The sequence below is a fragment of the Semicossyphus pulcher genome, unplaced genomic scaffold (genome assembly GCF_022749685.1).
Source record: "Semicossyphus pulcher isolate SPU_LCO1_2020_fin unplaced genomic scaffold, fSemPul1.0.p SCAF_15, whole genome shotgun sequence".
NCBI lineage: Eukaryota > Metazoa > Chordata > Actinopteri > Labriformes > Labridae > Semicossyphus > Semicossyphus pulcher.
Window position 1 is genome coordinate 9,399,120 of NW_027211659.1, and position 15,720 is coordinate 9,414,839.

The 15,720-nt window shown below is 41.0% G+C and overlaps 3 protein-coding genes across 4 annotated transcripts; all 3 read right to left on the minus strand.

Moving 5' to 3' along the window:
• Positions 1–435: 435 nt before the first annotated feature.
• asb11 (ankyrin repeat and SOCS box containing 11) lies at positions 436–3,335 on the minus strand. Its single transcript, XM_069663509.1, has 7 exons — positions 3,179–3,335; positions 2,795–2,874; positions 2,585–2,692; positions 1,666–1,816; positions 1,435–1,569; positions 828–1,016; positions 436–735 (listed from the first exon to the last, which is right to left on the minus strand). The coding sequence occupies exons 1-7, from the start codon at positions 3,273–3,275 to the stop codon at positions 611–613; spliced, it is 885 nt and encodes a 294-aa protein (XP_069519610.1). The 5' UTR covers positions 3,276–3,335; the 3' UTR covers positions 436–610.
• Positions 3,336–3,757: 422 nt separating this feature from the next.
• Positions 3,758–9,457, minus strand: piga (phosphatidylinositol glycan anchor biosynthesis, class A). Of its 2 annotated transcripts, XM_069663195.1 has the most exons (8): positions 9,344–9,457; positions 8,329–8,556; positions 8,080–8,241; positions 7,711–7,981; positions 7,345–7,477; positions 6,631–6,763; positions 4,969–5,175; positions 3,758–4,754 (listed from the first exon to the last, which is right to left on the minus strand). In XM_069663195.1, the coding sequence occupies exons 2-8, from the start codon at positions 8,524–8,526 to the stop codon at positions 4,485–4,487; spliced, it is 1,374 nt and encodes a 457-aa protein (XP_069519296.1). In that variant the 5' UTR covers positions 8,527–8,556; positions 9,344–9,457; the 3' UTR covers positions 3,758–4,484. The 2 variants fall into 2 exon arrangements, with proteins under 2 accessions (XP_069519296.1, XP_069519294.1); XM_069663193.1 differs by having other exon boundaries at positions 8,080–8,556.
• A 399-nt stretch (positions 9,458–9,856) lies between these two features.
• Positions 9,857–15,717, minus strand: LOC138592466 (uncharacterized). Its single transcript, XM_069663281.1, has 5 exons — positions 15,512–15,717; positions 12,730–13,047; positions 12,369–12,647; positions 12,089–12,185; positions 9,857–11,889 (listed from the first exon to the last, which is right to left on the minus strand). Exons 1-5 carry the CDS (start codon positions 15,552–15,554, stop codon positions 11,817–11,819), a joined length of 810 nt encoding a protein of 269 aa, XP_069519382.1. The 5' UTR covers positions 15,555–15,717; the 3' UTR covers positions 9,857–11,816.
• Positions 15,718–15,720: the final 3 nt, after the last annotated feature.

The following is a 15,720-nucleotide window of genomic DNA, read 5'->3' on the forward strand; positions in this document are numbered from 1 at the left end:
TATAGATGTTTAGGCTTCACTTTCAGGGAGCTGTCATGCTGTCCATCTTTTTATACAGTCTATGGTCCAAACCTTGTCCCTACATTCCTCACAGTAGCCTTAAGGGGCTAACCTCAAGCTGAGGTGAGAAGGGGGCTTCAGAGGTCTGGTATACTCACTCGCAACACCTCATTTTTTTAAACTTGTAAAATGACGCTGACTAAATTGACATCACTTGAGGCCATTTATTAGACTTCATGTGGCTCATGGAGCCAAGACAAGCTTTGTACAACTATTTTCACAAGGTCAGTAGTTCTCGCAAAGACCTGTAAACACACTTTGATGTTCTAAAAAACAATTAAAAAATATGAAACACAAACTGGAAAGAACTTTGATAAGAGTATAAAAATACAAAACTTAATATAATCACTGCAATATGAACGCTTGTAACACCCAAGTCATACATAAAACAGCAATAATTATACTAAAAGTGAACTGTATAAAAAACTAAACTGGTCCCGTTCTTTGAAGGAGATACATTTTTCTGCTCTCCTTGTTTGTCAGTGACGAGGCACAAACGTGTGGGACAAACCTCTGACATACAGAGAGCCACAGAGAAGGTGGAGACGTCTCATCGGTAAAGGAGGAAGTCCTTGATACTGTGAGGAAGGAAGAGGCTGGAGGCTGTATGGAGACGACTCCTTCCCAGACTTCTTCTGATACATAACCGACAGAGCTGAGACAGAGCGCAGGGACCTGTGCAGAGAGAGGGCAGAGGTGTTTTATCCTACAGAGTCGAAACATTGGTTCGGATATGTACAACATGCATGTGATTGTCCACAACAAACCTTTTTTCTGCAGTACAGTTCGAACCGCGCTGTTTGGCGGTGACAGATCCAGAGGGGTCTTTCCCTCTGCGTTCCTACAGCAGCCATCAGCCCCGAAGTCCAGCAGAAGATCCACGATGTCAGCTCCTCCGCCTCGGACAGCCGCGTGCAGAGGACTGTCCTGCCCACACCCGACTCCAACATCAGCACCTGTGTTTCAACACAAACAGAAAAGGTCAGTCTATGTAGCTCTGAATTATATTCAATGATTTGCAGCTAATTATTTATCCATAGAAATAATGGAAAGACAAATCTTTGACTGTGTAGAGCCCCTGGATCAACAGAAACAACAGAAACAAAGCAGAAACATCAGCTGAGTTTAAGTATTTAAGGGATGCAGCTAAATTAGATTTCTGTATCGATCTGTGTATGATCAATAAAAAGTATAAAACTCCCCAGATATAAAAAGCTGGTACCAACAAATGTTCAGTATTTGGCTTTAATGAAGGCTAATTCCTTAAAGGTGGTGAGCTGGGGTTCTTGTTGCAGGTTGGGTACATGCTGTACAAGACACCTCTTTGTTACCTATAGTTGTTCTTGACACTGCAGAGTTTGCAGGTGACATTACCTGAGTGTAGCAGCAGCCCTACACAGGCCGCAGCCTGAGCCGTGCAGGCAGAATACAGCGGAGTCCCCACTACAGGCAGCTCCATGTCGATGTGAGCTCCATACGACAGCAGCAGCTCCAGACACTCCGTGTGGCCTGATGGTGAAACAGAACAGCATCAGAATCTGAGCCTCTGGCACATCACAGGCTAATGACTCCTACGTGTTTGAGCACACACACACACACACACACCTTTCTTAGCGGCCTCGTGGATGGGTGACGTCCGCAGGTAGGGGTTGTGGGTGGAGGCGCTGTGCTGCAGGATGAGCCTGACACAGGCAGCACTCCCACTGCTGCAAGAGTTGAAGAGAGGTGTGGCGCCATCTGTTGATACTGCCTCCACCTAAAATGAGGCATAAAAGGAAAGAGTCATCATACAATAGCTAGCAGAGCTGCACATTTCTGACTAACTTTCAGTATTTGTATATCAAACATAATGCACAGAAACTTATCGGTACATTTTTCACCATTCCAAGTTCTCTTCCTGTATAAAATCTGATGCCTACATTACCAACAATGCATCTCGCATGCCTACAGTTCTGTCCGATATTCAGGTATGCTTATCTAATGCAGCCTTGAGCTGCTAACTTGTGAGCTACAGAGGTCTTGTGAGCTCACAACTTTCCAACTCCAATCCCTAGATTTTAGCATTTTCATAGCTGTCTTCAAGACAAAGAAAAGTTAAGTGTGTTAACTTCGTATCTAAACAGGCTTGAGGATGGTTTTACATGAGACCAGCTGCAGTCAAGCGTCATGTAAAGGAGGGAGAATCGCTGCAAGTATTTTTAGTGAAATTGTTTGGGATTAATCTAAAGTCACGAGCTTAGTTAATTGATTGAGTTCGAAACTTTCTTCACTTGTTTTCTTTAAATGAAACAGTGAATTTGTAAATTCACAGTGAACTATGACTCTGACTTATAAAGCTGATTCTGATTCTTAAATATTTGAACAGTGAGACTTTCTCTCCCTGGACAAAACAGCTTTGGTTCCCCACCCAAAAAAGCTCCTCCGATATATAAACAAGTAGAACTTTGTTGAGTGATACCTCCATGTCACACACAATGAACACTCAAAAAAACAAGTCTTTAACGTGAAAGTAAAAAAATCTTACATTTGCCCCGCTGTCCAGCAGGAACTTGGCACAAGCATAATGGCCACCGAGGCAAGCTTCATGGAGGGGAGAGACTCTGTCCAGTGTGAGTGTGTCCACGTGGAAGCCCTGCAGGGGAGATCAGCAATGATAACACTGTCAGATGCAACCATGCATGTTCTCTATGTTACTGTGACTATCATTATTTTTATAGACCCATTTAATGTTTACCTGAGCGATGAGGCTTCTCAGGTGTAGCAGTCTGCCTTGGTAGGCGGCTTCATGCAGGGGAGTTCTGTCCGACCAGGAGTCTGAGACACAGAGAGTGAGATCAGGAAGGTCTCCTCACAGATACGCTCAAGGCCAAATGATCTCTGTCCATTGTGGTGTTTAGATGACCTCATTTTAATACATGTTTATCCAGTTTTCAGGGTCGTCTAAAGCCAAGACACCAAACTTAGTGAACAACAATCTTTGCATGCGTCAGAGTTTTCAGGTGTCAACTAATCTGTAACCCCGAGTGCAAAAAAGTACAGACCTAACCTGCTGCATGTCTCTTTATTTCTCTCATTACAGAAGAAAAAACAGCCAAAAAGACAAAGAAAAAAAACTTACCAGCCATCAGCGAGTTGCATGCCAGCCCCCCATAGATGTACAGGGGCCTCTGCCAAGGTTGTGAGAACGGAGACACTTCTGTTTGAACAGCAGCCATGATGAGAATGAATCAACAGCAGACTCCTCCACGACCGTCCAGAACCCCAGCCGTCCAGGGCGGATACACAAACCTGGAGTCGGTCTTCCTCCCCCTCTTATCTGGGTCCTTGGCCGCCTCCCCCACATTCCCACCTCCCACCCCAGCCCGTGGAAATAAACTACAGTATGTGCATAACAATGGTCATCTGGATGGGCCTGTGCTGATGGTACACCTTGAATAAAGAGCTTAGAAATGTGCCTGCATACATATAGAAGCAGAGAGTTTCACACTGTAGATATTCAGGTTATACAGGAGTATTTTATCCTTCTAATTCTGTTAAGTTTGGAAGTGCAGTGTCTTCTGTTCTTTCGAGTAATTTTGGGATTTAAGAATCGTCACTATTCATGCAAATAGACATAAAAAATAAGCTCTACATGAAGACAAACATCCACTAATCTGTTTGAAAACTGCACATTTAATTATAAAAAACCTCTCTCCTATATAAGTTCTTTTGGAGGCCTGATATAACGTTCAACCTCCCATCACGACACGATGCAAATCCCCCATTGTTAGCCTTGAAAAGCCACGCCAACCCATCGATATCACCTCCTGCTTCACAGCCACTCTTGTGTTTTGTCTGGCACTCTTTTGTAACACTAATTCTAAGAAAGGAGTCGTCCAATGTCCTCCCAGTTGGCTCATGTAAACGCGTCTAGAAGATGAAACTGCTTTAGAAAATGAAATGATATGAAAGCAGATGAAACATTATAAAAGTAGGCTTTATTTTTCAGGGTAGCTTGTCTGTGCGTCACACGGTCATCAGCAAAATGTTTGTATAAATATGTAACATCTTAAAGTATTTACAAAGTAGTGGCATTTATTTGACCAAAATAAGACTGAATTTTACCAATAAAACCGTTGCTCTAAATGAGGTATGCATGTGAGCTGAGACTAGGTTACTGCAGTTTAGTTTTCCAGTTAGTGTCCAGTTAACCAGCCCTTTAACTCCTACTTTCAGTGCAGTTTAAACTGTGCATGAAACGTGCTTTTAAAGCTCCACTGAACGCACAAACCTTCTTCTTCAAGTCTTACATAAAATTCTTCCACACAAGGTCCCCTTTGATAAGTACATGTAAACAATTTCAGCAGCCACCATGACCACTTCCTGTTTCAAATGTCTGCACCACAAAGGGCAGCTAGAAGTGAAGCAGAAGTGTGGACTGGTAGCTACGATGACACTTGTGTTTTAGCTTCTCGCTTCATGGCACTTTCTTTACCGCTCCTTTCCCGCCTCCACACTCCATGAGGGCCGGAGGCGTCCACGGCGACGTCCATAACCCGATCTGGCACCAACCACCGCAGAAACAGCAAGAAGATGAAGTCCAATACGGCTACGAATGCAAAGATGGAGCCAGAAACTGGGCCGCAGTGAGTCCTCAGCCTCTGTAACCGTCTGTCCAGGGGAAGCACCTCCTCTCCGACCACTTGGTCATACACCTGAGAGGGGAAAAGGGTGACAATTTAGCACCATTATATCCCCATTTACTTTAAGTCTCTCTCATCTGACTGGCTTTCATGCACATGCTGCTAGCTCTTACATTTTAACATCCAAATCCAAAGTTAAGTTTCAGTTGTAGCTAATTGTTGTCTGAATGCTAAACACATCAATGCAAATGAATGAAACGGCAGGTTTTGCCGTCGATGGACCAACCTTCTCAGTCCTTTCTGCAACGTTTCTCCAGGTGTAGAGGTTTCTCACACGAGCGTGGATCGAGGCGGGGGAGGGGACGGACCCCGAGCGGTGCTGAGCGATGACCATCTCCAGACCAGCACACAACGACCGCACCGTTGGCTCGCACAGGGTGATCAAGTCGTCAGGTAACACCTCAGGAATGCCCCCCACTCGAGTGCTCACCACCTTAGAAATAAAACATCAACCACAAAGTTAGAGTGCAGCAACATTGTCTGTTTCTTCTACAATTTAAAAGACAAACTCACCGTCTTTGCCACAACTAAAGGGTAAATTATCAGCAGAGAAGCACAACTTTACTGACCCCAATGGTTAAAAGTTTCTGACCACGTGTGCTCTGTTGCAGCTGAAACCATATTCAACAGAGCACCAGTGTGTAGTGAACACACCCAGAGAAAACTGTAGGTCAACAAAAACAAGATAACTATCTTGGCAACGTGTCTGTGAAGGTCTCGGTCACCCAGGTCATGGTAATTCGAAGCTTAATCCAAAAGGCAGCTGGACTTGGCTGAAGTTCTTGAAGATGTTTCACCGCTCATCCGAGAGGCTTCTTCAATTCTTCTCTCAGTCCAGTTGCCTTTTGGATTAAGCTTCCAAAGATTATTTTGTTGTTGGTGGCTCCTTAATGAATCTCCAGCCTCCATGCTGCTTCAAATGTTTTAAATAACATGTCTGATCACTGCTAAACCTGATTCACACAGGCCCGTCCCAGAGCAGCATTTTTAATACATTTTAAGACATGTTGAGAAAGTGTTACATTCCGTCTTCTAAGTAGAACGCACAGAGGAGGAATGGTGGGGTGAACTCGTTCTGCCTCTGAGCCGGCATCGGAGGTAGTAACAGAGGCGAAACGGTGTCAGTGTAAATAGCGGAGCCGGCAGGGCGGAACATCGCCGTGTGTTTTTATTTGAAGCAGGCACTGTTTGTTTACACCTTGTGCACGTTTTGCTTCCACAACGCCGGAACGTCATGTAAAAACACACGCTGCCGCCCGGCTTTCATTAGCTTCATTACGGCGCTGAGGAGGAACTGCAGTGTAAAAAGGGCTATTGTTGTTTCCATAGGTATAGAACTTATCACTTGTAGTTGATTGCGTTTTTGTACTCATAATTTGTTTATTTAATGCAACAGAAGTTTCCACCTTGGACAAAAGAGATTAGTTTAATTGAATTAAAAAGTATTTCAAGAAGTGTTCGATCTAATACTCACGGAAGAGGATTAGGGCCACTGGAAAAAAAAAATTAAGGTCCAATAAATGTATTTATTAATTTTTTTTTCTGAGAAAAAAAAGTACTCAGAACTCTGACTTTTTTTCTAAGGTCCAATAAAAAAAATTTTTTTGTTTTTATCCTGAGAAAAAAGTCAGAATTCTGACTTTTTTTCTCCGAATAAAAAAAAAAAAATTTTTTTATTGTACCTTAATTTTTTTTTTTCCAGTGGCCCTAATCCTCTTCCGTAAATACTATATGAGTTGGTTTTAAGAATGACTTTACTCCTCTCCAACAGAAGTCATGTTATCAATAAAATCACCTGGTTATTGTATGTTTGGAGAGAAATCTTTTCTTTTACCTACATTGCACATTATCTATTATTCCTAAACTATTTCAAAGAATCACTCCAGACCTGTAGTCCACAGCTGGCTCCTTCTACGATGGCCATGCAGAACGCCTCAGTCAGAGACGTGTTGAGGAAGATGTGACCCTGCACCAGAACTCCACGAACATCTTTATGCTCCAACGCCCCCAGCAGACGCACCCTGCAGCGACCAAAGGGACAGAAGGAAGATCACAAGTGACACCACAAAAAAACTGTGTGGGCAAGTTTCACTTCATGTTACGGATGGATGGATGACGGTAAAAGATTGTTTCGACACATTGTGCGGCAAATGTGGACAAATTAAACGTCACTGGTGCTTCAGATAGTGCTGCATCAGGTTTTCATTTTGCATATTAGATGGATCAGAAGAGAGCAGAATACTTGTGGAATATGTCAAAGTGCACTATAAAGACATAAACGTGGAAACATTTCCACTTGATATCAGGGCTTCTTCTAGAAGACTGAGTATGTGAAATCAGATCAGGTTTTGTAGTGCTTTTGGCACGGATGTCATGGCCTGCAAAAGATTTCACAACCAGCAGAGGTCCCTGTTTCTCATCTTTTTTAGGCACACATACAAAGAATATTCTTAATACTTCGATCAGGTCAATTGTACAGAGAAAGATTTTTGGTAATACTTTGTCTCATTATGAAACTTTAATACCGAGATCAAGTCCCGTAAGTCCTTCAAGTGTTACCTCTATCGTAAATATATTCAGGAAATGAGCATCAAGCCCGTACCGGTCGTGAAGCTGGAATTTCTCTCTCACTTCCTCCAGCACAATTCTCTTTGGTCCCTCTCCACCAATAAGGAAATGCAGGTCTGGATGTTTGAGGCAGAGCTCTGGGATGATTCCACCAAGAAGATCAATTCCTGAATAGGAGAAGAGACTGTAAATACTTCCTTGACTGCTTACTTTATGCTTAACATAGCTTGAACTTTACCAACTATATTTCATTGGTGACATTTACACCAATACCTAAATCATCATTAAAAGCAAATGTCAGCTTAAGTTTCACTTGTACACTCACTGTAACAGGAATAGATAATAAGATCTAAGGTCTCTAACTTCCTCCAAAAATGACTAAAATAACTTCTTCTTTAACCTTTGCGGTAGACAAGTCGGCTGATCACTACAATAGTGATGGTGTCGCCCTGTCGATGAGAGGGGTCAGGGGTGAAGTCTGTCGGGTCGACAGCGTTGGGAATAACAGACACTATCTCTGGGTTGAGTGCTGCACGGAGCACTGTGTTCTCCTTACTGGTGTACGACACACACACAATGTGGTCGGTGTCACACATCGACACAGTCAGAAGCTTGTTGGTCAGCACAGAGCTCACGTCAGCAAAGCCGAAGAGCGAGTGGTCAGTGAACACCTGTAAATAAGAAAACTGTTTAGATTTCTGTCCACAGATATAAGTAATTATAATTAATAGGAATCATTTTAAGATCTGGCTCATAATAAGTCACATACCGTGTTGAGGCCCATAGTCTTTGCGTGGAACAGTGCATCATGAGCCATGGCAGAGAACGAGCTGTGTGCATGCACCACAGTGATGCGCTCCCTTACAAACACACAGCGCAGGAGTGGGAGGCTGTGCAGGACAGTGGTGGATGTGGATTGGTTGTACATCACCTGCAGAGGGAGGTAGTAGACCTTCAGTCCGTTTGTCAGGTACCTGACACCCTTCCTCCTGCCATAGGCATGCGTGGCAATAACCACCTTGTGTCCTTTTTCAATCAAGCACTGAGATAGCTGGTAAATGTGACTTTCTACTCCTCCCATATTCGGATAGAAGAAGTCGGACACCATGCAGATGTTGTGCTTCCTGTTGGAGACCCTGATAACCTCTGCTGGAGCTCCAGAGACTCTCTGAGCTGAAGGGGTATTCACAGCTGCTGCTCTTCTTCGTTGGCCCATTGTGGATAGTTTGTAAGGCTGAGCACCTCACTAAGACACAAATAAATAGGTTTATTCACAGATTAGTTTGCAAACAAATAATTAATTAATGAATTTTTTTCATATCCAATAAATAAATTTAGCCAAGTATAAATAAGAAAAAAATCAAATAACAATAACATATTAACTCATTAACAATAATAAGAGTACCAATGACAGCCACATGAATTTAATTAACCTTTAATTCACCAAAGAAAAATACTTCTTTGACAATATTTGTTCTCTATTAACATATATAACAACCCCTAGCAGACACTTCTATGCTGTGATATGATACTTTAGCAGACTATCATAAACCACAATAACCACAGGGGACCATCTATACACGGCCAGTGTAACAGCTCTTTAGTTAGCCCAGTTAGTTGCTCGAGAAAACAGTAAACAGCAAACAAGTAAGCCAGTGATAGATCAATTTATTAAAAGACATAGGGTTTACAGCGGATTTAAAAACTTCCCACATCCCAATAAAACTACCTTTGGTGCAGTCATGGTGTTACACCTGTCTCATTTCACTGCGGAAGGCTGCAGCTTCACCCCTAGCATTATGTTAAGTGGAATAACTGTGGTTTACTGTTGACTGAGCGCAAACCAAGTATTTACAAACATATTGCACACTAGTTATTGTGTGCTAACCAACTCCTCTGAGAAACATTAACCTTAGTTAAGCCATGCCTATTTTATGATATATTAGCATGAAGCTAGCAAACTTTGTTCACATATTATACTTTAACGCATACAAGGTAGATAACGTTAGTGTTCCCAGTACCATTTGCCTTACCATGGACAAAAAGTCAATCTTTTTCCAGCTTGTATAGATACTCATAACAATTTCCAGAGACAGATCCATTTCTACTCGCTAACCCTGAGCTAGACAGTTAGCCACCTATATCACTTCCTTGTTTTTTCTTACGTCACACGCAATGACGTACTGTGGAGTTGACGTGTGCTGCTGTTCGGACGTTATTATGGAGAATAACCTTCGAGAGTACCGTTAAATTGTAATTTAAATGTAAAATGAAGTCATTGTATTTTTTTAATTTTAAATCTTTTACTCTTATTTGGCAGATTTCACGTCGAAAAGCACCGTTTTCGATGTTTGTCTGGGTTGTTGATATGGTTTAATAAGGAAATACATTACTTTGAAGGGAAATAAGAGCAATTTTCTGTCCTGCTTTTTATGTCAAACTGTATTATTTTGCTGAAATAAAATATATATCGACTTACATTGAAATTATGTACTGCAACATATAATATGTAATACAAACAAAACAAATCTCTTGTAACAACAACAATAACAAAAATAACTTTATTTTATAATACCTTTTAAAACAGATGTTTACATAGTGGTTTGACAGACAAAGCAAACGCTGGAAATCGGGAAGATAACACAATAAACATTCAACAGTCAGGTCAAACAGAGAGTAGTCTAGAAAAATCAACAAAAGGCAAAATAAAATAAAAGGGTCATCAAGAATAAAGGCAAATTAATGGAATAAAACTGATAAAACTGGCAGATCTTAAAAGGCGGTTAAAGCAATAAAACAATATAAATAAAGAGATAAGGAAAAAAATGAAAGAACTGAAAGAAAGCAAAACTAAATATTTGTCTCAGCGAAGGATCTTCAGAGTTCATCTTGATAAACCTTGATAAAGACCTGATACTTTACTCCTGCTGTTGACATATTTTTAAAAATAATCTTTTCCAGTCTACTTCACATTTGGTTTTGATTTCGAGACTACAGGAGAAAGGCTGCTAACAGAAACCAAGAAAATATGGCAGCATTGGGGGATTGGCCATCTGGAGCAGCTATCCGCAGTATTGTTCCCCACGCCCTAGACTGTTTACAGGCACTACAAACCTCCTTGCACTAGATATACACCGATCAGCCATAACATTATGACCACTGACAGATAAAGTGAATAACATTGATTAACTCGCTACCATGGCACCTGACAGGATAGAAAGGTGTCAGAACACACAGTGCATCTCAATTTGTTGCGTATAAGGTTGCGTAGCCGCAGACCGGTCAGGGTGCCCATGCTGACCCCTGTCCGCCACCGAAAGTGCCTACAATGGGCACGTAAGCATCAGAACTGGACCACGGAGCAATGGAAGGAGGAGGCCTGGTCAGATGATTCATGTTTTCTTTTACATCACCTGGATGGCCGAGTGCTTGTGCGTCGCAACCCTAGGGAAGACACGGCACCAGGATGCACTTTGGGAAGAAGGCAAGCCGGCGGAGGCAGTGTGATGCTTTGGGCAATGTTCTGCTGGGAAACCTTGGGTCCTGGAAACGGTATATAGGCAGAGGCCTCTTTCAGCAGGCTAATGCAATAATCCAATCGAGCATCTGTTGGATGTGCTGGACAAACAAGTCTTACAGGACTGAAAGGCTCTGCTGCTAACGTCTCGGTGCCTGATACCTCAGCACACCTTCTGAGGTCGAGTCCATGCCTGGATAAGGCAGGGCTCTTTTACAATAAACTGAGACTGTTTATGTACAAGAGTAAAACAAACCTGTCAAGTCAACGAGAATATACAAAAAGCCCTTATAGAAGAACACACTACATTTTCAGATGTTATATACATTAAGAACCTTTACAAAACATCCCAGTAGATCGCTCTTTGACACATTCAATGTATACACTTATCATAATATATTGTGCTAAAATTTCACCTTAATGTTGAAAAAGCTTATAAAAATTGTTGCATAACCCTGAAGCCTTATAATCCTTAGGTGTTGCAACATCAGCTCAAATAATTACAAGTAGATATCTGTATCATCTGTACACGCTGGCACTAAAAGTATGTCTTAACACCAAGGTACATGAATTTATATAATGGCTCAGTTTCATGCTGCATTTTTGTGATGGACGTTTAGTCTTAAGTTTGTTTGTGTCACAGTAAGTTAATCATTCAGTAAATCTTTTGACATAAAAACATAATTTTTTAAAGACTGCACTTTTCTGACTGAAACCTGCCACACAATTAACCACAGTTCACACGCTCGGTAACGTTTTTTGTTTGACTCTCACAGTTTGTGTAACTTATCACATTTAAATCTGTCACTTTTTCCTCATATCAAAGAGGGCAAACTATTTTAACACTCCCTGATATCAAGTGTAAACCTGCCTGCAAACAGAACAGAAGAGCTCTAAAAATGGAGGTCCTTTTCATAAATGAAACAACGCAGGATGCAGCCTGCCTGCAAACAGTCCCATGACTAACCACTGTTGGGTGGAAAGTGCTTTCATACTGTCACATTGAAGTCTTTGGTTTTTTGGATAAACTGATAAGTCTTTTCTCCTTTTCTCTGCAAATACCTAAAATAAGGGGAAAGTTAAATTAGAGATCTAGTAACAGAAAACAATTTCCACATAAAACAACATAACTGATGTCAGCTTGATTGAGCAACTGTAACAAGTATTGTGCAACTCTGGTTTCTCCAGTAAAGCTCAAGCAGAGCATGTCAAACAAGTCTTGAATCAGATCATCATTGAGACAAACATGTATCAAACTTACCAACAACACAGAAAGGCCAGAAACAAGCCGGGCACCAACATAAGTGGAATTATTGAGTACATCCAAACATGGTGTTGTGTGTGCTTTTCTGGATCAACTGTGAACAATAAAGAATATTGACAAAAGGAAAAAAAGACACTGTATACAAAAATGATTTGTTTTTCCCACTCTTAACAAGGCTTTTCTTTAAAGGCGCTTTAGTAAATAATGTTATACAGTTAACGCAGAGTAGAAATAGTCTACATTTAATTCATCTGTGAAATAATATAATAATAGTTACCCGGCTCGCAGTTTCTTCTAATGACCACTGGAATTATATTCGCCTTGACAACACATACAGGTTCTGAGGTTATGTTGAGTTTACTGATAAGTCGGCTGTTGAAGTGGTATTGGCCAGTTGCAGCATTCCATGTGTAATTGTGGCTTATGTTGGTGGTGGCCGAATTTGTAAGAAGCATCCCATCTGAAATCCACTGAATCTCAGCTTCTCCAAAGCGTCCTTTAACATCACACTGGAACTCCATTGCACTGGAGTTCTTCTGACAAACATCGTACGAGGCTGGAGAGAGAGGAGGGCCGAGGTTAAAAGTGTGCAGCATGAATTTCATGTACGCTGTCAGGATGCATAATGAACGACTCACCAGAAACTTTTAGATTTAAATGATCCATAGAGACACTAGAGTGGTTCAACTTGTAATAATAGCATTTGTATGTCCCCTGGTCCTCCGCTGTGATGTTGGAAAGGAGAATGGAGCAGTTGTTCTTGTTCTCTTCCTCATCCAGAAATGTTTTCACCCTGTCCGTGTATGTGTCATAGGCCGAAGTTGGGTATTTGAAAACCATTTCCCTGTTTGGTTTTTCCTTCTGCCACTGAAAGGCCTGTGTCGAATTGATCGCTTCGCAGGAGCACTGCAGGAGGATGCTGCCTCCCAGAAATGCTTCAGTAGGGTCGTCATCACCTGAAGCAGAAATGGTGAATGAGGGTTAGTACAGATGTCAGAATATTGGATTTTGATCAGCACAATAATTGTCGTCACCTATTGTTTAGCTAGCGGGCCATACTCGTGTGACTTTCCGCTTTCCAGGGTCATTTGGCAGTACTGGTGTTAGGGAGGGGGCACCTAATGTAAATCTCGCCTAGGGCACCAAAACGGCTAGAGACGACCATGCTTTAAAGATCATATTCTCAGTGTCGGCACCAACGGCAATAAGAATTATTATTATCTGTCTGTATCTCTTTTAAACCTCATTTCACCAGAGAGCCAAACAGGGTTCTTTCAGACTTCTCGGATTCTTCCTGCCTTGAAAAAGACTTAATAACCTGTTTTTAAAAAATCAGTGTTGCAGGATGTCTCCTTATCATATAAAGGTAATAAATCACAAAGTACATATTTAAAAAAGAATTTTACTTGTTTTTTCCCGTTAAAAAAGTCATTAAAATGTATCTTCTGGCCCTCCAAAAGTGGCCTGATCACCTGGTTGGGATTAAACTGACTAACTGTAGCCTAAATCAAGGCCAGGCAGCCTTAAAGACGATTTAAACTAAGAGGCAGTTCAAAGTGCTTGAGGCAAGAAAAACAGGTTATAAACACTTGTTTAAAAATGTTAAAACGGACATCACCTCGGAAAGCACCTGGCACACCTGATAAGGTAGATGTAAATAAGTGAGGGTGCTGTGTGAGAAAGAATGTCATACAGGAGTTGTGAGTGGGCGGACGTGGGGAAGATACCAGTCAGGTTTTATTTTGTCAACCATATAAGACAATTTATTTCAAAAGCGCAAAGGTCACAAGCACTTGTAGATTTTATGTTAGTGTCTTTATTTATGTTACGGTATGTTATTTTTTTTTTAATGAAAAAGCTTTATTGGGTACATAACCACAGTAGCGTACAGAGATATTACACTAGTAGTCTCCAAAGGAATTTTCTCTTCATGGTTCACACCCAAACTGAGCGCTTCATCTGACTTTCCTTTTCACACCCAAGTGGAATGACCTGCAGGGCACACTTATCTGGTACATTTGTTTGCCATTTCCTGCCATGTTCATAAACATGTTGAAGAACAATGTTATTTCTTTTAAGACACAACATTTGCTTTATGTTGCCAGTAATCTCTGTATGCTTTGTGTCCACGGAGTAGTTGATGTGCCCTGTTATGTTCATTAAATTTGCAGATGACGCCGCTGTTTTCCTGTAGCTCCTTCATTCTGTAAAAGCACCTGACCCTCTCTACTGACCTTCATTGTTCACACAAATCTGCACAGCCGCTCCTTGCTCTCACTTTGTTTGTACTTCACTCCAAGAGCAAAAAGAGGGAAACCAGCTGAAGAGATTTAATAAACACACACAACATTCTGACCTAAATATTTCAACAGCCCTGGTGTTATCCATCAAATTGCACAGTTTCAAACTAGAGGAAAAGTTGTGTTATGGTTTCCTAAAGCAAATGTGGCATGACTCCCTACATGCTTTTTCACTTAAGTCAGAAACGTATGTGCAGGAAACTGGGACAGGTATGAAAGTATTGGTAGTTTAACAGAAGAAAATATTTTTTTAATGCATTTTCTACTGTATGAATATGATCTAAATTGTTTTAACAAACAAATATGGGCATTTAAAAGATTGAATAGGTTTCACTTCCTGGAAAAATGTCTGCAATAAAATGCTGTCAAGTGTCTCTTAGGTTGTATTTTTTCTTGTCTGTCTGTTTTTTATTAGACTTGAATTATGGCTCTATAAAACAAGGCAAGGGATAACATTTTGTCAATGGAAAAACCCTTGGACAAAATATGTATAAACAACAGACACAAATCGTGTAACATGACATTAAACAACCGTACTAAGCAAAAATAAATCCCCATGTTGATACACCGAAATAGGCCTAATATAATGTCTCAAGTTTATTCAATAGCCCAACTTATACCTTTACCTCATAGCCCTTTAACCCTCAGATTGCAGGCACATTATACAGTTACAACAACAGTTCTGTTTCATGATATCTACAGAGAAATGTTCAATAATAATTAAAAAAACAAAACAGAGTAGAGTTAAAATTGTACCTGTTGGCCCTCAGCACGTTTTAACTGTCACTATCAGTTACCTGGTGAAATCGAATCACTCCTGTAGTCCACTTCTTTAGTGTTTAAAAAGTGATAGATCTAAAGAATCTTTCTCTAAGTCCTTAAATTCACTACTGAATATCAATGAAAATCACTGACACTGATGACACATTATAATGTGTTATCAAGGCGCGTAACAATTGAATCACTATGGCGACAAACTCACGCGAACATGCGCGCTAGAACATAAAACTTACAGCCTAACTATTCCACTGTGGCTACATTTACACACATCTTCAGAGAGAAAGACAGGGACAAACTCTGCCACTGTTGAATGGTTTAAACGAATGACATGAGAGCTTACCTGCGACAAATAACGCCATGAACAATCCCAATAATGCCCTCATAATGGCTCGAGTGGACCAGATATTCCGAGGAGTATGCTGCTAAATTAGTATGACAGTTTCCTCAAAGTTATTAAACTGCCTAGTGTCTTGTTATAGTTTAGATTGCAATTCAAGGACTTAAAATCCTAGCCCCCGAACAGGTTAGAGCTCATTGCACGTCTGTCTG

Excerpts from the sequence above, each read along its gene's own strand:
- LOC138592466 (XM_069663281.1), bottom strand. The coding sequence starts at position 15,554 with ATGAGGGCATTATTGGGATTGTTCATGGCGTTATTTGTCGCAG. Across the intron at positions 13,048-15,511 it reads CATGGCGTTATTTGTCGCAG|GTGATGACGACCCTACTGAA; the intron begins GTAAGCTCTCAT and ends TTTCTGCTTCAG. Across the intron at positions 11,890-12,088 it reads CTGGCCTTTCTGTGTTGTTG|GTATTTGCAGAGAAAAGGAG; the intron begins GTAAGTTTGATA and ends CCCTTATTTTAG.
- piga (XM_069663193.1), bottom strand. The coding sequence starts at position 8,526 with ATGGGCCAACGAAGAAGAGCAGCAGCTGTGAATACCCCTTCAGCTCAG. Across the intron at positions 7,982-8,079 it reads AGACTATGGGCCTCAACACG|GTGTTCACTGACCACTCGCT; the intron begins GTATGTGACTTA and ends TCTTATTTACAG. Across the intron at positions 6,764-7,344 it reads AAATTCCAGCTTCACGACCG|GGTGCGTCTGCTGGGGGCGT; the intron begins GTACGGGCTTGA and ends TGGTCGCTGCAG.
- asb11 (XM_069663509.1), bottom strand. The coding sequence starts at position 3,275 with ATGGCTGCTGTTCAAACAGAAGTGTCTCCGTTCTCACAACCTTGGCAG. Across the intron at positions 2,693-2,794 it reads TGAGAAGCCTCATCGCTCAG|GGCTTCCACGTGGACACACT; the intron begins GTAAACATTAAA and ends TCTCCCCTGCAG. Across the intron at positions 1,817-2,584 it reads TGCTGGACAGCGGGGCAAAT|GTGGAGGCAGTATCAACAGA; the intron begins GTAAGATTTTTT and ends GCCTCATTTTAG.